This window comes from Sinocyclocheilus anshuiensis, unplaced genomic scaffold (assembly GCF_001515605.1).
Source record: "Sinocyclocheilus anshuiensis isolate Anshui unplaced genomic scaffold, SAMN03320099.WGS_v1.1 scaffold1501, whole genome shotgun sequence".
Classification (NCBI taxonomy): Eukaryota; Metazoa; Chordata; class Actinopteri; order Cypriniformes; family Cyprinidae; genus Sinocyclocheilus; species Sinocyclocheilus anshuiensis.
The window spans coordinates 172,216-195,561 of NW_015544287.1; the positions used below are offsets into that span (position 1 = coordinate 172,216).

General features: G+C 36.2%; 1 protein-coding gene across 1 annotated transcript in view; it reads right to left on the minus strand.

Moving 5' to 3' along the window:
• The window catches only part of LOC107698035 (probable phospholipid-transporting ATPase IF), a 54,473-nt gene that overhangs the window by 20,151 nt on the left and 10,976 nt on the right, over nucleotides 1-23,346 (minus strand). The window contains 17 exon segments of the mRNA XM_016498951.1: nucleotides 5,252-5,298; nucleotides 6,402-6,505; nucleotides 6,591-6,664; nucleotides 6,772-6,840; nucleotides 7,004-7,179; nucleotides 8,358-8,516; nucleotides 8,598-8,795; nucleotides 8,918-9,068; nucleotides 9,166-9,247; nucleotides 9,449-9,513; nucleotides 9,705-9,752; nucleotides 9,853-9,956; nucleotides 11,266-11,394; nucleotides 11,497-11,604; nucleotides 11,732-11,812; nucleotides 13,482-13,571; nucleotides 13,728-13,844. Of these exon segments, the coding sequence (XP_016354437.1) occupies nucleotides 5,252-5,298; nucleotides 6,402-6,505; nucleotides 6,591-6,664; nucleotides 6,772-6,840; nucleotides 7,004-7,179; nucleotides 8,358-8,516; nucleotides 8,598-8,795; nucleotides 8,918-9,068; nucleotides 9,166-9,247; nucleotides 9,449-9,513; nucleotides 9,705-9,752; nucleotides 9,853-9,956; nucleotides 11,266-11,394; nucleotides 11,497-11,604; nucleotides 11,732-11,812; nucleotides 13,482-13,571; nucleotides 13,728-13,844 (1,802 nt within the window).

The following is a 23,346-nucleotide window of genomic DNA, read 5'->3' on the forward strand; positions in this document are numbered from 1 at the left end:
CACACACACACACATACACACACACACACAGCAGGTCAGAGCATCTGAATTTTATAGCCCACAGTAACAACACAACCACAATCAAAAATAATATATTTTGATGCAGTGAAGACTAGGCTTGCTGCGATAGACGGTGTTTTCGGTTATACGGGTGTTAAGCCGCAACACCGGTTACGTCATTTGCCTACCGCGGCACCGCCCCCCACCGTCGTTTAGAGAAGATTGTTTAGAAAGGAAATGCAAAGGCGCCTGTTTGGCAATATTTTAGATTTTGAAAAGCCTATTGACTGGATTTTTTTTTTAAACATTTGTTTCTTATTTATTTGGTTCCACATTGTTTGCTGATTACTTTATTTAAACTTTGTTTATTTTATTTTACATCAAGGTGTATATGCCGTGCCTCCAAGCTTTCTTGTTAGTTTTGATAATAAACGTTCTATATTTCTTATTTAGTTGGTTCCACAGTGTTTGCTGATTTTCAGTTTTATATACCTATTTAAACTTTGTGTAGCCTAAATAATTTGTTATTTTATTAGGCATATATGGTGATTACGTGATATGGTGATACGCTAATTTGAAAGTGAAAGTAAAACGCGCACGGCACTTTTTCAAGCTATTTGAAAGCCAAGAAATCCGAGGAAAAGAGGGAAAACTCAAAAGAACAATTGCTTGACGCCGAATTGCAATTCAATTCAATTGCCGCAAAAAACTCAAACGAACTAACTTGCTTTATTACTGATTAAAATTGTATAATATTATTAATAAAATATTTTTATTACTTTTATCATTGATATACTATTTTACCATTGTACCATTATACTATTGATCTATATTATTTTTGTTAATATTTTTAATAAAATTTTCATTAGATTTTATTTTTACATTTTCTGATTTCATTTTAATTGAAAGTTTTATGAATTTTTTTGTGGTTTGTCATTTCTTTTTTTTTTTTTTTAAATAAGAAATGTTGCCGTTGGCACCATTGTACCATTATACTATTGATCTATATTATTTTTGTTAATATTTTTAATAAAATTTTCATTAGATTTTATTTTTACATTTTCTGATTTCATTTTAATTGAAAGTTTTATGAATTTTTTTGTGGTTTGTCATTTCTTTTTTTTTTTTTTTAAATAAGAAATGTTGCCGTTGGTACCATTGTACCATTATACTATTGATCTATATTATTTTTGTTAATATTTTTAATAAAATTTTCATTAGATTTTATTTTTACATTTTCTGATTTCATTTTAATTGAAAGTTTTATGAATTTTTTTGTGGTTTGTCATTTCTTTTTTTTTTTTTTTAAATAAGAAATGTTGCCGTTGGTACCATTGTACCATTATACTATTGATCTATATTATTTTTGTTAATATTTTTAATAAAATTTTCATTAGATTTTATTTTTACATTTTCTGATTTCATTTTAATTGAAAGTTTTATGAATTTTTTTGTGGTTTGTCATTTCTTTTTTTTTTTTTTTTAAATAAGAAATGTTGCCGTTGGCAACTAGCTGAAATTAAATATATGTATAATAATAAATATAAATATATAAATGTTAATATTTTATTTCACATCAGTTATTGCTTTTTTTTCAAATGGTTTTTATTTTAAGTTAATGAGAATAACGCTGACACACACCACTGGTCAGACTAAAACTAACAGAAAATGTAATTAAATATTTTTTTATATAATAAAAAAACCTTTCACACAAACATTAAACAACGTACCATCAATGATGTGTATATAACCAAGTGAGAATTACTTTTTTAATCACCTCTTGCTGGAAAGTTGTTTTCTATTGTTTTTTTTTTGTATTTTCATCAACAACATGAAAATCAAGGCACTTTTTATCAATTATACAAATTATACAATGACTTTAATTTATATGATTAAAGTTTTGTTGTTTTTTATATTTTCTGCACTAATGGCCATCCATGGAAAACAAAATGACCAATAAATAAAAGTCATATGGTTGGTACAACTGTCAAGCATCTGGTTCACTCAATATACATCAAAATATTTGTATGTTATTTAATAAAATATATATTGTGGAATGATTCCTTTAATATGGAGTTTCTTGTCTGGATTTTTTTTTTTTTTTTGGGGTACACAAAATACTAAATGAAGGATCGATTCAAATATGCTTGTGCATTTCCTTCACGGAAGTTCAGTAGTATGTTCTTTAGAACTAATTAAAAGTATATTTTAGCCTTGACTTTACACAGCAATAAATTGAGCACACTGGTGGCATTTTCTCTCGAGACAGCAGCATTATGCTGTAGAGAATGCCAAACACATGACTGCAGATGTAGTCACGGCTTGTGGTCTTCCCTGAGGCCCGATTAAATGTGCAGATTAACAAGCAGCTATTCACATTTGACACACACACAAACAGCTCACCATCACCAAAGCAAAACTCAAACCATCTAGATATCTACAGTCATCATGTGTGAAAGTGCCTCGCTGATTATGTCTTCATCAAGTTATCTTGAAGTCATAAATGTGTTTTTCATGATTACTCTTACACTCTCTGACCCTTAAAGGGTCATGAAACCCCAGACTACTTTTTCTGAGAGTTTAGCAGAGGTGTTTGTGTTTCACATCATAGAAGACAATGTTAGCATCCGATAATTTTAACTGTTGGAGAAAACTGTACATTTTAGTCAATTTTAAGCTTTTTTGCACTATTTTCATCTTCCGGGTTTAAAATCTACATTGTGTTGACGTCACAATTTGTGACGCGGCAATGGACTATAGTACATCGATGACGCGTCGGTGTCTATTAAATTATTAATGAGACTGCATGTTCTTATCCTATGAGAAGAGACTCTGCTTAATTATTCACAACAGCATGTGTTGATTTGCTATGACAGATGTTTCAGACTGTGAGACTGCGTACATTAACTGAGAGAAACGTTAATGGATCGAAGGAAGGAGAGCATTTGTTTTTGCTTTGTAATAAAAGTTCGGCACAAACGCGATTCATTCACTTGGTGAGCATAACGATTTTTACAGCTCTGTGACACAACCCGTCAAAAGGTTTATATAAACGCCACAGAATAAGCCTTAAAAGTTCTCAGAGGTGCAACAGTGCGTTCATTTGTTTTCGATGCAGAGTGCAAATGGAGTGTTTTTGTGTGTTGTCTGTCTCCCCTCTTCCCCCTCCTCCGCTCCGCTGCGCACCACGCCCACTTTTTTAGCATTTTTTTAAAACTGGTGAGAACTAACCATAGACTGTATAAAAACATGGAGGTAGTGTCCGTGACGTCACCCGTAGATTTCCGAAGAGTCACCGCGCGTCACTCCCGGATAATCGAAAATGGGCAAAGAGGCGGGAGCAGGTTGCTGAAGCCACGCCCACCACCCTTTAAGGTACAATCACAGTAACATTACGTGACGTACTCATTTCAACAGGAATTCACGCCACTGGGATTTTTGCATGAGAATGAAAGATTTCCACGTGCAGATTTCACAACGGATTCAGCTGGTTGCACCAATTTGTTATTCTTCTTCTATTTGTTTTGCTTGACAAATCTTGTGTGTGTGTGATGTGTGTATATATGAGTGTGAAGGCATGTGGGAAGACACCAAATGTTTATTCCTGGCAAGAGCCCTACTCCTGTCATGGAGTTTCTTATTTGTTGCCTCTGATAAATAAATTAGAGGTTAAAGAAGTCACCGCTTGCCACTGCTATATGGTTCTGTAGAGTCGCTCTGTCAGATATTCTGAGGACTTCTCTGAAGATGCTCAGTGAGCAGACTAGGGAGGACGTGTATGTGCCTCCGTTGTACAGTTTTAAAGGTTTGTCAAAAGGCTCATGGAAATCACAACGACAGCACGATTCCAGACACGTTCACGTGTCCCTGCATGAATAGTGCTGCTGCTGACATGTAGACAGAGACTGACGGCTGGCCTTAAGAGCACAGAGAGCTGCGTGATTCACACGCGACATGACAAACTGCATTAGAAGCAGGCGCACACTGACTCACTGCTGACTTCCTGCTCTCTAGCCAATAATCACGAGCGGAGTGTGAAGTCATCACACCACTGTCACTATCATCACTGCCTGCTGACAATATACTGTCACACAGAGTACTTCTAGTTCTTCACTAGTTCTTCAGTGCTAAGCGTCAGCATCCATCCTCTGTCTTCACTAGTTTACAGTCTGTTTAACACTTCTAATAAATTATTAGAACAAACTTTTAAACACTATATGAGAAAGTATTACAGCATTTGCTTTTATTAGTAACAGAAAGGCAAACGCTATAGGCTAATACTTTCTCATCTGCTATCAGTTTTCAGCAAATATGCATTTATATAATTTAAACATACATACACACATATATATATATATATATATATATATGTATATTTAATAAACATCTAATTTCACAAAACTTGCAAACCTGGTGAATCCAGCTGTAAGATTTATCTCCAGAAATATCCTGGCTGGATTTTCTGCTCAAAATGTCCAGGTTTTGATATTGTTTTCCTATTATTTTCATACTTGCTGAAGTTAATGACTGAAAAGTAATTTGACCAATAGCGTGCAAGCGTTGTACATTATTGACCAATTATGTATGGCCGCGTCCACGAGGATACTATGATGTATGTGTGTCATATTCTTAATTTTATTAATTTTATATTATTTTTACATATATTTTAAATATTTTTTTATTTGTGAAAAATACTATAATATGATTACAGAATCAAGAAGCTACCATATAAAGAATACATTTTTTTTTTTTTTTACAAATTTCATTTGATTAAGTTCATATTTTTTCCATTTAATTCATTTTCAAAAGATTTATTATGATCTAAATTACTACATATGTAAAATAAATGTAATTTCAGCAATTATGCATGTTTTTATTATCTTTAAATGACAGTGTGATGTCAAACTGTAGCTGTCAAAGGAATCCCATGTGAGCAGAATGAATTTACTTATGCGTATGAGACGTCTCCACCTCAGCATCGCATTAGTATTCGTGTGTGTGTGAGTGTGTGTGTGTGAGTGTGTGTGTGAGAGTGAGAGTGTGTGTGTGTGTGAGTGAGAGAGTGTGTGTGAGAGTGAGTGAGTGAGTGAGTGTGTGTGTCTGTGTGAGAGTGAGTGAGTGAGTGCGTGTGAGGCTACGTTTACACTGCAAGTCTTAATGCACAGATCCAATCTTTTGACCATATCCGATTTTTTGGCACATCTGTTTACATTCACTTTAGACACGACTGGTATCCGATATCTGTGTTTACATTAATCTGAAGTGTCTGCAGGCCACCACCAACGTCCGCAAACCCTTCTACAAAAGTGAGATGGAACAAACCAATATGAACATGATTTGCTGGAACATGAGGAAGAAAGTCCATTCTACTGATTCAAACCCAAATGAAGGATCAAATTTGCTGTATTATACACAAAATAATGTAATACAAAAGTTGATGTAAAGAACTGAGAATGAACTGCTGGCCAAGAAATTGCTTGAAAGCTCCATGACCATAAATGAGTTAATGCTTTTAAGCACAGACATAGAGAGCATTCAGCGTATGGAGGAGCATTTCAATGTGGCTGTTGTGGCTGAAACATCCCATGAGTCTCAATACAATCCTCTGAGAACTCTGTCTGTGTGTGTGTGTGTGTGTGTGACAGTGGTGATGTGGGTCTGAGGACACTCTCATGGGTTTCAGCACAGCTGATAATGAGGAGCTAATTAACTGCAGCGCTCTCATCAACATCATTTGAATTAAAAAAGCTGAACTCAGACCAGACCTTGACATTTCAACGAGACTTTTAGATGTCTGAAGAAAAAGTTTAGCAGGCGCTCGCCGATCCATGCTTGCGAGAAGCTGTTAGGGCATTTCGAGGTGATTGTCTAGGTAGTTGTTTCCTGCAGAAATCAAAGTCTCTGCAATATTCTGGGGCCGGATTCTTCATGACATATTCTTAATAATAAAATTCTCTGTAACTGCTATTTGTTGTCAAACTTAATAATAAAGTTAAGAATACTTTGTATTCTCTAAAACATTTAATAATGTTATTGTCTTATTTTTTTAAGATTGTTCTAAAGAAAAAAACTTAAGAAGAATTTGAATTTCCAAAAAAGAATCTTATTAAAAATCACTGTAAATAAACACATTTGCAAAATTTTAAAAAATTATCCATTTTCCATTGTCAATAATATAGGGATGTGTGAATCACAGCTCACACAGAAGCCAAACCGCTTTCTGCTGGTCAACGTGAACGACTGAGATGAAATTCCCAATCGCATGAATTCCTATTGAAATGAATGGAATTTGCCCACAAAATTTTGCAGAGTAACAGTAAATGTGACCGAACCTTAATAGGATTACTACTAACTAGAGTGAACTAGTAAGCCAGCATGGCAGCATGATGTAGAGAGCTCACCAGAGCAAACTCATCCACGTGGACTCTGGTTTTATCGATCTCTCCGCTCGTGGTGTAGGGCAGAACGGCTGATTCGGCTCCTTTCGTGAATAGCACCTTTTCACCTAATGAGAGACAGAAGGTCATTAGGTAACGCTCACGCGCCGCTGTTCAGTCTTAAACGGCACAAGCGTGTTCAGAGGCACATGCCTGAGGGCTTCTGCAGAATCACACTCATTCTCCTGCGGTTCGCGTCGAATTCCAGAATGTGGAGGAGTTTGTACCTGCGTGCAGAAAGACAGCTGTTAAACAGACAACTCTAAAAGCTAAACAACCTTCTGAATACGGTTAACATTTAGTGAGCTAAAATAAACAGAAGAGTGTGATGTACTTCTCTGCTTTTCCTAATGTTTTAATCTCCATGATTTCTCCATGGCTTCCTATAAATGTGACACCCATCCTGCAGTCAAAAAGATCATTTAAAGATATAGTTCACCAAAAAAAATAGTTTTTTTTTTTTTTTTCTTCCCACAAATGTTTCAACAATCATGGTCAAAAGAATATATTTGGCACATTGACTGCAAAAATACACAGACGTATGTGAGCTACAGCTGTGCTCTCACCTCTTGGTGGCTTCCACGAGTGCTTTCTCATCAGGAGAAGAGGCGTAATACTCCATCAGAGGCGAGAAGCCGTTGGCATGTGAGAACGGGTCTCCCGGCCCATCTGTTTGATCATAACTGATCTGCACCGTGTGACACAGTGAGACGGCTTTCAGGAACAACTCCTCCTCCCCGTTCTGAAAGGTGTACACACACACTTTGATTTATATACCTGATAATAATAGTATTAAATAATAATAATATACATATGTGTTTTAGTTATTTTAGTACATTAATTTCAATTAAAATGAGAAATGCCTTGGCAACTAGCTGAAATTAAAAAAAGTTTTTTATATTTATTGTATTTCATGATGTAATTTTGTCTTTTTCATTCAATGTTCATTAGAAGTCCAAGCAAAGTGTGTCAAAATTGCACCTATAGACGGTGCTACAACTGAAAATCTTTAATTATGGCATAACCGTATGATCAATAAAGTTGAAAACTGGTATGCATCATCTTCGGCGGGTGTCCTAACATATCCTCTAAAATGACTCGGCTATATAAAAAAACATTGCCGCCAGCTGCCAATCAACTTTCAGTGGCTTAATTACGCCAAATCTGAATGTCCTAATGTTACAAAAATTGATATATTCGTACATTGAGTGAAAACGAGTATGTTCCTCAAATTTTGTGAAATCTCTATAACAAGTTTTTGCCAAAAACGTAAGTCTCCCCAAATAAGCTGATCATATCTGTATCAATTTCCTTAAAAAAAAAAAAATAAAAAAAAACGTTTCTGTCATTGATTTTTTCCCCCCCAGTTTTTTCTTTTGTCAAACTTTTTCATCCCTGGCCATTGGTCCGATTTTCATGAAATGTTATCAACTAGACATGCTTCTGACAAAAAAGTATCAGAAGAATTTTAATTAACTTAATTGTTTAGCGCAGGGGTGTCAAACTCAGTTCCTGGAACCGAGTTTGACCCCTGGTTTAGTGGATATAGGCCGATATGTTTTTGGGTGTGGCCCATATTGTTTAATTAGCCTATATCTTGTGATCATATCATCCAAACTTCATGAAACTTAGAACATATGGACAACAGAATATTCCTAGGAAACATGCCAGCTTTCATGAATTTTCAATGCAAGAGGGCACTATAACTTAACACTAACCTAATAGTGCAACTGTGATAAACAAGCTGAGATCCGACTCATACAAAGAAGTACTCACAGCATCCACAGGAAAGATTCTTTTGAAATTCACTATTTTGATTATGTTTTCCAAATTTACTACATACAATGAAAATGAATGGAATGGTAAAGTGTGTTTCTGCACCACTATCCTCACCAGCAGAATTGTACAAATGAACCTTACCAAACAAGGCACCGATCCGTCTGGAGAGTCTTCTGTCATTCCTTCAGGGACGAGCTTCCCGTTGATCTCCTGGTATTTGATCCCGTTGATAGAACACTCCCTAAACTGCATCTCGTTCTCAGTGAGGGTTCCCGTTTTGTCTGTGAAAACGTACTCCACCTGCGGGCGCAACATTAGCATGGTTTACTCATCTCAGGTAGTATTATAGCTGGGCAAACAGTTCTAATCACACACACACACCTGGCCCAGCTCCTCATTGAGGTCTGATGTGTTGACTTGAGCCTTCTGGTCGCTCTCTTCATGGTACAGATCCAAGTCCCAGCCAATGAAAAAAGAGCCCAGAAACTTCTGCAGCTCAACAGTCACGTACAACGAGATGGGGATTATGAAGTTGTACAACACCAGGAACGCCAGGAAGTCGGAAATAAACTTTAAAATCTGTGAGGAGAAAATCACCAGCAGTCTTAATGAAACCTGATCTGCCAGACGTCTCATAGTATGAATTTTAAATGTAAAATAACATAACCATTATAAGCTGAGTTTAGACACTTTATAGTGACCTGGCTGCTGTTTCTCTCCTGATCGGTCTTCTGGTTGTAAAACGGCTCGTCCCACTTGTTCTCTGCCTGCCAGGCGTACTTCAAAATAGTGCTGAGGATGGCTTCAAACAGCAGAATGCCCAAGTAGATGATGAGAAATGTATTCATGGATCTGCACGAGAGACACGATGTGGTCATAATGGAGCACTGAGAACTGCCTGACGTAAAGCGGTTGTGTGACGTGGAAATGGAAATGACGACACACATACTTCTCCACTGCAGAGCGCTTCTGGGATTTGCACTTGTAGTTCAGAGCCATCTTGGACTCCATGCCTGTGTACACGGCTACACCTGCATGATACAACTCCAGTTACGCTCACACCATCAAAAGGTGTCATTGGCAAGATCACAATTTTGATTAAACATTACAAACTTTTTTTTTTTGGGAGTAAAGTGCAGTGATAAGTTACGAAATAAGTAAACAAGGTCCATTTTGAATTCATGTTGACTTTAAATGTCCTAAGTTGGACCCTGATGGTGTGAATGCCATACCAAAGATTTCTTTGGTGTTTTTTAATCTTGCTCCCCGAAGCAGGAGGTTCTCTGATCCTAAGGGTCTGAAAGGAATAACCAAAAATATAAATAAACAAACAAACAAATAAAAAATAAACAACCTAAATACTTAAACACATACAATTTACATAAAATAAATGACAAAACATTAATAATAAATAAACAGATAATTTCTACATATATATTTTATAAATAGTCAAAACCGTATTCATCTCAGATTTGAAGCTGGTCTTACCTGACTATCTCCTCTCCTTGTTGGGTTACTGTTATTCTCCCGACAAACCTGAGAAGAGAGAACGTGCAGCGTCAGGACTCACAGAACGGAGAACAGCATCAAGCCAACTGTGTGAGGAGGATTTCGGTGATCTGACTGTGAATGGTACCTGTATAAGTCTGCCTCTGGCTGCTGGCACTCCACCACCGCCTGTAGAGACTCCAGCCGTGACACCGACTGCGACACCGCCGTTTCTGGCACCGCATAGTGTGTCTGCACATCAGCAGAGAGAACACATTCAGTCTGAGAATCTGACACATCTCACTTCTGACTTAACAGCACATAAATGCTATGTGTTACATATATTGGACAGCAGACACACATGCACTGTCAAATAAAAATATCTGGATATTAAATCACTTTTATTAAGATATCTCACATTAGCCAGACACAGATGGTGAATTTGTGATTGTTTTATCAGAGAGCAGTATTTGTGAAGTGGTTAAACATTGGGGATGGGCGATAAGCAAATATTTATATTACAAAATGTAAATTTCATGGAAACCTGAAACAAAAAAACTATCATAAATGCCAATTTCCAAAAGAATGGTAGGACCACAAATATGATAAACATTTTATTATTATTTAAATAGTCATGAACATCGCAATGAAACACCTTAATAAATAACTACAGTAAAAGGAGGAAATTATATAAAGAAACAAAAAAAAATAAAAATCTCAAAATACTATTTTAGAAAGAAACTCTAAATACTAAGTCTCTAATAATATTTTGACCAAATTGAATAATGTTTAAATGACCGATAAACAATTAAATAAACAAGTAAATAAAAATAAAATTTTATCTATGTATTAAGATGCATTTACTGTTCTGCAATTTTTTCGAGGGCGAAATCCAGTCATTTTAATAGGAATCCACGCGACTGGGAATTTCACACGAGGGTGAAAAATTCACACACAGATTTGGCAACTGGTTTTCACACTGATTCGCCGCATTGACCAACAGAAAGCTGTTTGGTTTGAAAATGGCTTCTGTGTGAGCTGTGCTTCATACATTGCTACACTATTGACATTTCATGATGGATTTCATGATGGATTACATATTTCAGTTGTCCATTTTTGTTACGCAACTTTTTTTTCTCTCTTTTTAGAGATATTTTCTTTAATTCTGCATCTTCTCAATCACACGTTTTGGATAGCCTTTCCTGACACACTGAAAACCTTTTTGACGACTATATATACACTCCACATTAAAGCTCATACAGACATTACTCAGCATTTCTTGAGCTAATCCACTCAGTCTCTCTGCACATTTGACAGAAGCTGCATAACACAGTGAGCTAAATATGACAGCAGAGCTTAGTGGAGGGTCATTTCGACAAAACCAGCCAGAAAATACACTCAGTTTCGTTTCACAAGCCTTCAGTATACAAAAACTGCTTTGAGGTGGACGTCGCTGAAAGTAACAACAACTTGTGGTTCAATAAGTGAGTCACGTGTTTATTCAGTAACCTCTCTGAGAAATTCAGTGAGACGCTGTTGTTTAAGAGCACAAAACACAGACCTTCAGGTTAGTCTCTCCATCCAGGCTGGCAGTGGTGATGTGACACGTCCCCTCGGCCCGATCTGATGACAAAAGCACCAGATCTGCAGGAAACGTCTCATCTTTGGCTACTCTCACAATATCACCTACCTATGAGTTCACAGGAGGAATATCAATTTTTAAATATTTATTATTTGAAGTTGTCTGGCAGAATTAATCATGGGATCCCCAGTGCTGTTGGCTGAAACTCACTCGGATGTTTTTAGATCGGGTTTGGACCAGACTGCCACTGCGCACGACAAATACAGGTGCTCCGTTCACTTCATTGTCAGCTTTGTGCCTCAGCCAGTCTTCATATCCCTGTATTTGAGAGCGGGATTATGAAAAACAGACAACTGACTGGTTATCCTCCAATCAGTCTGGCACAACACTGCGTACACGTCATGATCCATGAACACGAGCTGCCTAAGCACGCTCGTACACTCACCTGTTTGATGGCAGTTACTGTGATAACAAAGAACAGGGGAAGTCCACTAGTTATAGGGGAAGTGGGCGTGTCTATCATTAACTGTAGGGGAGAGAGAGGATCTGGTTAGAAACAGGGCAGAACTGTGTCATATACTGCCTTTCCCCTCCACAAACATGCATCGCCTTTGAAAGAAAAAGGAGACATGTTTCATCTAGAAAAACGGTATCTTTTTAACATTAGGGCTGTGCACTCTCAGAAAAAAAATACAAAAGCTGCCACTGGGGCAGAACTAGGTGTGTGCGATATATATTGTCTGCGATAATATCGTAATTGTTGTTTTAACGATGTGCGATTTAACATTATTGAGCATTTTGCAAAAACCATTCAAAACATCCCTACAGAGCGCACGCATACATTACGTGAAGTCTAGACTAGTGCGTGTGCGCATTTAGTGTGTTTTCGTTCACTGCGTGATTCAGTCTATTAAAATGCATTTAGAATGATCTCAAATTCAAGACATGATGGCAGAAAATTTATATATTTATACCACTTCATATAGTTATTCAATTTCACACGAAGAGTGCTGTTTTTCTCCAAAAATTATCATGATTACAAATGTGAGATTGAATTCAACAAAAAACAATAAGTTAATTAAGAGACTTACGTTTTAGACCCCATATTGCTTGTTTTTGCTCTATTTCGCCAACAAAAATCATTCCGAATACAGCCACAGCGCTGTTTTGTGTCTCTGAGCAACATGACGGTGGTGTTTCGGTCTTGAATGAATCAACCGTTTAAATGATTCAGTTCAATCGCAATGACTCACTTATTAGAAAATATTGAGATATAATTTTTTGTCAATATCACACACCCCTAGGCAGAACCCTTTCAAAAGGTACACATTTGTACCCCAAATTTACCCCAAAGGGGTGCATATAAGCACCTTAACGGTTACCTTTCAAAAAAGGTTCTGCCCCAGTGACAGCTTTTGTGCCTTTTTTTCCCTGAGAGTACGATATATTATAAATCCACACAATATTTGTGTTATTACTATGTTGGCAACATCAAATATTGTTTATATTGCAATGACTTTAAAGGTGTGGTCACATGTTCCATAGTTCTGTAAATTTTCCCAGGCAAAATCCAGTCATTTCAGTAGGAATCCATGCGATTGTGAAATTCACCGAGTGAATTCAGAGCATAATATAAGGTGTGACTTCAGGCAAGCATGATTTCATGCTCACATTATCGGTTGGATGACATGTTGAGAACGACAGGTGAACAGTGATTGTTGTTGTGTTGTACTTTAACACGACCAAGGTGTTTGTAGTGAACATAATCTTTACTTACAGGAACTGTTTCTAACACTGATGTCGCTGAACCTGTATTGATTTTTCAAGCCAGGGATTATGACGCTAAAACAGCCTCCAAATATATTTATGATAAAATATGATCCACAAATGCGGAAGCTAATTTACATGACCAGAAAGTTGATATATTTGCAAACAGCAATTCTCAAAGTCATTACCTAACTCATATTCACAAAATATTGTGAACAAGTATTTTGTGAATGCGAATTGGATTATGAGTTTGTGAACAGCTGTTTCCGAATGCGAATGTGAAAAAGGTTGCACAATTTTGTTTTTTTTTATTTTTTAGACTCTCAAAGTACAGCAGCTCTCCTGTGGGAAACACTGGTGATGAAGATCATCATCAGCATCACACACTCAGCTGAGAGCTGGGAAACACGAGGACAACCTGGGCTTACCTGAACCAAGAAGATGATGAGAAAATAAAAATTGGCGATTCTTCTGAACTGCTCAAACAAATTCTTGGGGATGAAATTCCATATGGTGTACTACAAAAAGCAAACAAAACAGCGTTGAGGATTTTACTGCCAAATTCTCAACATGAGCAGGGAAACATGCACACGCGAGTCAAGTGATTGTAGGTCTTTTTTTTTAAGACTTTTTCACATTCAAGCGTACAGAGCAATCATGCTGTCTGCTCTTACCTTGGAGGAAATGATCCTGTTGTCTGCAAACCTCTGAGGAATATAATGCCCATGCTGTGGGAACTTGTTTGCTATGTAAACTGTGCGTGTGTCACTCTGATGGGGAGGGTCGAAGCCCTGGAAGAGATGAGGAGAGACGGGTCAGTCAGTGTGACAGACAGACAGGCCAGAGACATCAACAACTGCTGTTAAATATTTTACCTATGGCGATAGATAATATAACAGCCATTGGTGAAACCGTGATCGAATCGTAAAGCTTATAGAGAACAGTACACTGAAGAAGCGGAGAGTCTGGTGGGAAGGCATAACACTCTGCCAAAGTCATTATTAATTCAGTTAGTGTGCAGCAAACAATTCATTATGGGAGGCCTTTTCACAGCACATGAGAGCTAAATCACTTACTATCGAACTCCTACTGCTTTCTGACTTTCTTTTTGGTCGGCAGGCCAGACGCACATCCTGTATGTGACAATCAGAAGCCAGATTCACGGAAATATTTTTAAGAGAAGAAGATTCTAAAGATAAATTATTTTTGTGAGAATGTTCCTAATTGCAATTCTTGACAAATTCTTAATTTTTAAAAATATTTTCTTAAGAGCATCTTTTTTAAAAAGCAAGAAAAATACAGGTTTTGGCACTATCTGATTGTATGCTGGTTCTTGTCGAAGACTCGCTGATCAGCTTAATAATGGAAAAACATTGCAAATGTCGTCTTTTTGCAAATTACCATAATAAACACAAGCAAGCATGAACACTACTAGTGGTTGACCGATATTGTTTTTTTGACAGCCGATGCCGATATCTTGGAAAGCAGGGTGACTGATGGCCGATATAAAACAGATATAATTTTATTTCATATTTAAGAAATTTGAAATCATTTGAAAATGGATTAAAATTGTATACGCATTACATCTAGCGTATCCTATCGGCCTTGGCGATATATCGGTCGACCACTAAACACTACTTTCTGGCTTGACTGGAGTTCAGCACTCTGACTTGCATTTATTTAATGTGAAGTCTGAAGTGCATTTTAAATGGTCATTTTTAAAGACCCTGTCTCTAGATGGCGTGGTCTGTTGCATTCATTTGCACTCTCTCTAGACTGAACATTGTGTATGGGAGCTATATATGTCCAAAAAAAAAAAAGGCAAAAATATTTAAATCATTTTTGTATTTTTTTTCAAATTCACCAAAAAGTCATGTCAAGCATAATTATAACATTTAATTGTTTACATTTTCATTAGAATAAATAGTGTTATGTTATAATGTTTAATTTTTTTAATCATCCAATAAATTCATTAAACATCTGACCTTTAGGGATTCAAGGCAAGTTGGAGGTTATCCTAACTTTAAGTGTTTATTTATGATGACTTTTAAGAACATTAATTTCAGGAATTAAATTTTTCCCTAAGTTTTGTCTTCACAATCCTAAAAATCCAGTCATTTCAATAGAAATCAACACAAGTGAGAGTATCGCGTGAGGGCAAAAAAGTTTCCCACACAGATTCCACTCATGTTCACGCCGGTCGCAGTGTTGACCAACAGGAAGACGCTTGGTTTGAGAATGACTTCCCTGTGAACTGTGCTTCATACATCACTGCACTACTGACAATAGAAAAATGACCCGTTTTCTACACAAAATTTCACTGAAATCCTGCTAATGCGACTGCACCTTTAAGAAAAAAAAAGAGAACATTCTTAAGAAATGTTTTTGGGACTACTAAATATCCTCAACTTTATTCTCAAGTTAAAAAATAAAATAAACTAGCAGTTAAGTAATCCAGTCCCAGATTCCAGGAGCGGTTGAATTTCCTCACACTTCACAACATGTAATGGCTTTGGTTTGTGGAACATGTGACGGCTCTTTGCATAGACACAAACTCTCAGTCCACCTAGTGCTTTATGCAAATGCTTCTGCAGCAGCACACTGGAAATATTCTCTACAATGCTGAACCTTGAGCCTCTGACAGATGGTGTCTGTGCGGATCGGCTTCCATTGACTCTTGCCCAGAGGATGCTGGGAAATCTTCTTCCTGTGTGTTACACGGCCACGTAATCCGACCCCATCGGCAACACATGCCTTCAATTACAGTCTGAATCTTTTGACTGAGACTTTGTGTGTTTCCATCCCATTTCCCCTCTGCACTTTCCAAGAGTAAGACGCTGGAACGCATTCTGTGTGCCAACATGAACATCTTGTGCTGCTTTTTCAAAACTGTTTCCACTGTGCTGTGATTATGAATCCATGCTAACTGATTCCTAGATCTGTTAGATAGAAGAACACTTTTAAAGAATAGACAGAAAAAATATTTGAGTGAAAAAACTCTAAACTCTAGTAAGCTCAGCTGCCTTACTGTCATCCATCTCAACATTGTTAATTTTGTCATGATGTAGACAAAAACAATACCATTACTACAAGTATTGCACTTAACTACTATTACAAAATATAACTTTAACAGTTTATCACAAAACATACACATTTATACCAAAGCATGTGCTTTTGCTATAAAGGCCACAAAATATAATTGAAGAGAAAATCGAAGAACGAACAAGTGTTACAATTTCAAACAAAATCTGTCCAAACGAAGGTGTTCTGAAGTTATTTTGGAGGCCTGAAACGGCTCACCGAAGAAAACGTTCCTGACAACTTTCCAACGTGAACTTCCCAGAAAACTTCATGGCAGCTGTTAAACTCCTTCAATCTGCCATTGGTCCATGATGACTTTATAATCACCAGCCATTTCTGTTGTTTGTTGTGTTATCGATAGAATAGAGTACAGCACATATTTAAAGTGGCAATGAAACAGAAGTAGCGACGGATTTTTCTACTGTATTAGGACACCATAATAAAACACACGTGGATAATTAATTCACAATAAGAGCTGTAATTTTAAATATTTACAAAAACGTAACAAAGTGAATTCTCATTTCATGCCATCTTTAAATACTCCTCTAAACACCTCTTTCAGCAGTGTGGAGAACGTTGAAATGTTCACAAACAGCACGTTTGCGTCTATATTATGAACATCTGTTTGAAGAAGAACTTCAGAGAGGACTTTACTCACATTTCCAAAAAACAATTTTTTAAAATGTGCATTCTGCAAATTTTTTTGAGGTAAGGTGATATTTTAATAAGCTCTTATAAATAGTGTAATTTCATCATTAAAAACAGTGACAAATGTTTGTTGACAAACTTTTTAAAACATTAGCATGATCTGGAATTATTGGAAATCAGGACTCAGGAAATTTGAGGAATTTTACGGTTTTAGCTTTTGAGTTTTACATAATGTAGATATGTATGGTAATATAGCCTAATGAATCAGGAAACTAGATGAGTAAATGAGTAAAATAAACCGTGCGTACGAGTTAACATTCTCTTGATTTGTGCTTTTACGTGAAAGTGCAATAATTCAGAAGAAATGTAAAAAGAAATTTCTCAAATGACATCAATCAGGATCAGCAACAAAAATTACAATTTTGAACAAAATAATTGTGAATAACTGTTTAACTGGTTTAACTAGAGATGCACCAATTGCAATTTTCTTGGCCGATTCCGATTTCCGATTTTTTGTTAGTGTGATCTTCCGATACCGATTTTTGCCGATTCCGATTTTCTTCTAAGAACTATAATTGACAGCTCATACAAACAAAAATCTACTTTTCTTCAACGCAAAGTTTTATTTTCATAAAAAAACACAAGTAAAAAGTCAGTAATAAATGCAATAGAAACGAATGCGCAGCTGATGTTATTGCCTGTGCCTCTGGTAACAAAACGGATCGGCTCGAAATCGAAAATAAGTGAGACTGACTCGGATCAACGATCCGGGCCGATCATGAGGAAAATCGGCCGATTCCAATCCCTGGCCGATCGATCGGTGCATCTCTAAGTTTAACCACAAAAAACTTCACTGACTTAAACTAAAATGAATTCAGACTTTTTTTTTAACTAAAACTTCACTAAACCAAAACAGCATAGGTTGACTAAATATGATCAAACCTAAAAATGACATTTGAGTAAAGAAAAAGAGTAAGAATAAACCAAAAAGCAATTAGGACTAGCTGACAAAATTAACACTACTTGTAATGCAGTGTAAGTAACTGATTTGGAATTCACAACTCATTTCAATTTATTTTGACACTGACTAAGTACAGCAAACATAGCTGTAATGTAAAAAAAAAAAAAACCAATGCAGAGTAGGCTTGCCGCGGTAGACGGTGTTGACGGTGATACCGGTGTTAAGCCGCAACACCGGTTACGTCACTTGCCCACCGCGGCACCAACCCCCACCGTCATTTTGATTTTTTTATAGTAATAAAAATATTTTAGTTCAGTAAAAGAACAGACACTACAATTAAAAACTGAATGCGGCTGCTCAATGCAGCGTGCTGAACGACAGTCGCATCACAGATCAGATTTCATTTCTCCAGTGAAGAGAGTGAGTCGAGCTGACTGACAAGAAGAGAGAGGTGAGACAGACAAGACGATTTCCACATTGTTTGCTGAATTTTACTTTATTTAAACTGTGTCATTTTTTTATTTTATTTGACATTCGTTTTGCTAATAAACGTTCTATGTTTCTCATTTATTTTATTATATATTATACACGTTTACTTATTTCCAGTTTTGTATACCTATTAAAGTTTATGTAAGTTATTTGTTATTTTATATTAGGCATAGCTTGCCCTATAGCATGGTGTATTTTTATTTGTTTTGTTAATAAAAGTTCTATGTTTTATATATACGCTAAAGTGAGTTTGACGTTGTATTTTGTTGTTGCATTCAAGCAATTGACGCCGAACTGCCGCTAATTCAAAAGTGAAAGTAAAATGTGCACGGCGCTTTTAAGCTATTTAAAAGTGAAGGAAAGCGAGGAAAAGAGGGAAAATTCAAACGAACTAAAAACGAACAATTGCTTTACTCCGAATTGCCGCTATTTTAAAGTGAAAGTAAAATGGGCACACCGCTTTTACAAGCTATTTAAAAGCGAAGGAAAGCAAGGAAAAGAGGGAACGCCCCGCCGCTGCGGTGATACCAGTATTACCGGTGTTGTCACACATCGATTAACCGGTGGAAAATTTTCTCACCGTCACAACCCTAATGCAGAGGGATATTTGACACAGGACCCGGTCGGTCTGTATTGTGCATAACTAACAGCTTCTGTGCCACGTAACTCTGCTCTTTCAGTTGTGTGTTAATAGCATTTTTTTCCTCATGTGCTAATGATCCACATTATAGAGATAATGAAACACAGACTGTAATAATTCAGCACAACAGCAGAACAAGCCAGCTAATCAAGTATATCAAATTAATTGGAGAGCAAGTGATGCCATATCTCTTCTCAGAAAAGCTTGTAAATATCCGCTGCGGAGACCAAAGCAGAGTGACAAATAAATCTGAGGCACAGCTGTGTGACGCTTCCCTTTGCTGATCCATGGCTAAATTTACTGAGTTTAATTCTGATAAGGCAGTTTGAGAGGGCGCTCATCTGCTCTGCGTATTGCGTAACAGTCTGTGACTTTCACTGTGAAGAATGAGTCTGCAGCTCCACTAAATCACCTTCAATTAAACATTCATTTAGGAAGCGGCAGCTAATGAGATGAGCAGTCAGGAAGGCCATCACTGACTCCCAGCTACTTCCTTAACCTGGAGTGACCTGTCTGAAAGTCCACATGAGCTCCTAAACACCAGCATCTCACACACTTACAGCAGCTCGAGCTGTGTGAAACATCTGGCTAACTTGGACCAAACAAAAAGGACGAATAAAACAACTGAATATCCAAAAGAGAACAGATATTAGGGCATTTCGATGAAATCTCGAAACATTTTAACTTCCAATTTCAGAAACACTGAGAAGATAAAGCAGCTTTTGGTGGATCTAATGTAAAAGATGATGGATCATATATTGCCAGAATACAGGTGGAATACATGCTCTGTATATGATGAGACTCTTATGGAGAAATCCAGATGGCCAAATAAACACATCACAACATAAACACTTAAGACTACAGTAACATGTCAACAGCAATTCAGTTAGTATTTGCATATCTTAGTTATTCATTAAAGTCTCCATTCCCAGAAGCAATCACTTTCTTGGCTATTATGTCAAGAAAGAGCCGTTTCCTTTGCTAATGAATAGTTGTGAGGTTACGCAGCACAACATCTCATTCAATCTTTCCTGTGAAAATGCTTTGAAGACGGAAAACATGTCATTTTCATTGTAATTGCGATATTGCAGCACAAACTAATAAGCTACTAAGAACACACCTGTATCTAAAGAGTTAAATATTAAATGAAAACAACCAATGATCACATTAAGTAAACACTATTGTTCATGTAATTACTCAAGCACACAGTACAAAACAAAGAGTGGTTTGCTCACTATTGTCTTTGATTGATCTAAAGGACATAACAGACAGCAGAAGTAGGGGTGGGCGATATGAGCTAAAATTCATATCACAATATTACTGTTTAGGTGATATCGATATTATATTGCGATATGAGAAAAAAATTACAGGCTAAATATTATAACCTTATATAACTAGAAAAAGTGAGGGATTGGACAAAGACCTGAAAAGTCTTTTTTTTATTGTGCCATTGTTTTTTCTCAAAAAGTGCAAACGTGCAACATGAGGTAGGCCTGTATGAATTAAATTAAATTAAATATTGTGTATTTGAGTAAGCAGTGGTTCCCAAACTTTTTCTGCCGGGCCCCCCTTTTGTAGAGAAAAATATTTTCTCCACCATATATTTCCACCCCCTCTTTTTTTTTGGAAAGTCTCTTATGCTCACCAAGGCTACATTTATTTATTAAAAATACAGTAAAAACTGTAATATTGTTACTTTAAATTATCTATTTAAATGTTTTAACATAGGCCTATAGTAAGGATGTAATGATTCACTCAACTCACGATTCAATTTGATTCACGATTTTGATTTCACGATTCGATTCGATTCAATTCACAAAATGAGATTTAAGACAAATTATAAATTAAATGTGTCCTTTTATTATTGCTTGGACAAAATGCTGCACATTTCTTTGTGAAACTGAAATATAACACAATATTATACTAATATAGCACTTGCATATTATTGCTCTTTTGTTGGTTTTGATTGCTTCTCTTGTCCTCATTAGTTAGTTGCTTTGGATAAAAGCATCTGCTAAATAACAAAATTTAAATATAATGTAAATAACAAAACTAAATTGAAATTTTAAAACAAGCCCCAAATAAAATAAATAAGTAACACAAATAAAAATATAGCTGCAAGCAGCAATCACGGGGCCAAGCACTCCAGAGGCAAATTGAGGAGCTAAGCATGGCATGGAGCATCAGACCAAATGCAACAATGAGTAATAAAAGCAATTTTAGGATGATTGTAATTGAAATGGCTGAAAAATCATAAAAATCCATAACTTTTTGCCAGCTTGGTCTGAAGATGATCCGAGTCAAATTTAGTGAAAATTGGACTAACGGTATAGGAGAAGTTTGAAAAAGTAGGTTTTCAACATGTATCAAAATGGCGGACAGGAAGTTCAGCCAATTATGGCAAAATTGGTATCGATGTTCTCAGCATGACGCAAGGAATCTATAAACATCAGTCTCATTACAATATTATAATGTATGCAAAAGTTATTAGCATTTTTATAAATTGCTAATAATATAAATTGTAATATAAATTATACTTTATAAAATTATAAACTGCGCCCAAACTTTTTGAGTGCCATCTGGGCATGGTGCCAAAGATGCATACCGATTTTCGTAATAACAAAGTCTAAGCGTTCTTAAAATATTGCATTTTTTGACAAAATTAAAAATGGACGACGCCCAAAATGGCTGACATGGGAAAATTTGATATGGTTCGACTCGGCATGATGCACCGAATCTAAAGAGACCAGTTTTGTTATTTTTGGCCAAACCATTCAGATGTTATAAGCAAAAATATGCATTTTTCATATCTCCTGACCACTAGGGGGCACTGCGCCGAAACACTGCAGGTAGTCTCAGGTCATGCTTGTTATAACACACACCAAGTTTGGTCTCAATACGCCAAACCGTTGCGGAGATATAGCCTCACATCCATTTTTACGTGCTTTTCGTAGAATTCCTTCGTGCGTTATTCGAGAACGGTTGGACAAATCAACTTGAATTCCATAACTTTTTGCCAGCATGGTCTGAAGATGATCTGAGCCAATTTTGGTGAGAATCAGACAAACCGTCTAGGACGAGTTCGAAAAAGTAGGTTTTACGAACAATTAAAAATAGCGAAAAAACTAAACCTTACGATTTTTGAATTTTGGTGTCCATTCGACTCGGCATGAGCCAAGGAATCAGAGGAAAAAATAATTTTAGTAGAAATCATTCTAATATACTGATTTGATGCTCTAGAAACACTTCTCATTATTATCAATGTTGAAAACATTTGTGCTGCTTAATATTTTGGAGGAAACAATTTTTTTCACGATTCTCTTATGAATATTTGAAATGGTGCTTTGTGTCAAAGTGCTGGAGTTCGTCAGAAATAGCCCCCCCAGTTTGGGAACCACTGGAGTAGGCGATTTGTGCTCTATTAATTTGGTCTGTTACAATGCTTTATGGATTTGATTACTAATGCCTGTGTAGTAAGGCGTTGCACACAGAGGACAAAAACGTTCAGCCTCAACTCTTTATTGTCATTTGTGTTAAAATTGGCAAAGCGTACCATAAAATTTGCAAAGCGTACCAAATTGAACAAAACAATATAAATGCTAAATTTGAATTCATGAATATATAAAGATATCTATTAGGGGTCGACCGATATGTATTTTTCAGGGTCGTTGTCAATAGCGATTATAACAGATCAAGTAGACCGATAACCGATATTTTGAACCGATATATATGTCTGGTGTAAATATGAAAATGAATGTCAAAATTAAGAATAAAAAGGGCTCTGACAAAATCTGCCTTCCCTGGTGTTGGTTGTGTAGTACACCCACACTGCACTTCTTACTCTTGTCTTCCTCTGTGCCTCCATCTACAGTACAATAAGGGTAATATAAAGAAAGTGTTAAAAGTGGGGCCACTGTATGCTTCACGAATAAGCCTATGAATACTGTACTACAGCTAAACAGCTTGGGGAAATGTAAGCATTTGGCTTCAATAATTTACATGTTAGAAATGTATGTGTAATAGCATAACCTCTCATAATTCCTCATTATTTTTTTTTCTGATGGCTAAAACATAACCTACAATAGTAGAGGTGACTATTCAATTCATCATCTAATGCACATCAATGGATTAACTTAAAAAAAAAATGTATATAAGTGTAAATAATTTAATTGTCTTCATAGCTATATTGTAGAAGTTGTTAAGAAGACTGCAACTATTTTCATGAAACTATAACACTAATAGCCTTTTACAGGCACACTTAGATCAATAGCCTATTGAAATGTCTTGGCCTATGTGACACTAGAAATTTCAGTTCATTTTAATTTACAGTACAGTGCAAATGAAGGCATAAATCAATTTAATTTATCTTTTAATCAAATGAGAGTTAAACTCTTTATTTTTTGGCAAACAAAGGGTTTACTATTAAAATTAAAACATGGAAGAAATAGCGTATTGTGTGATTATTCTTTTAAAC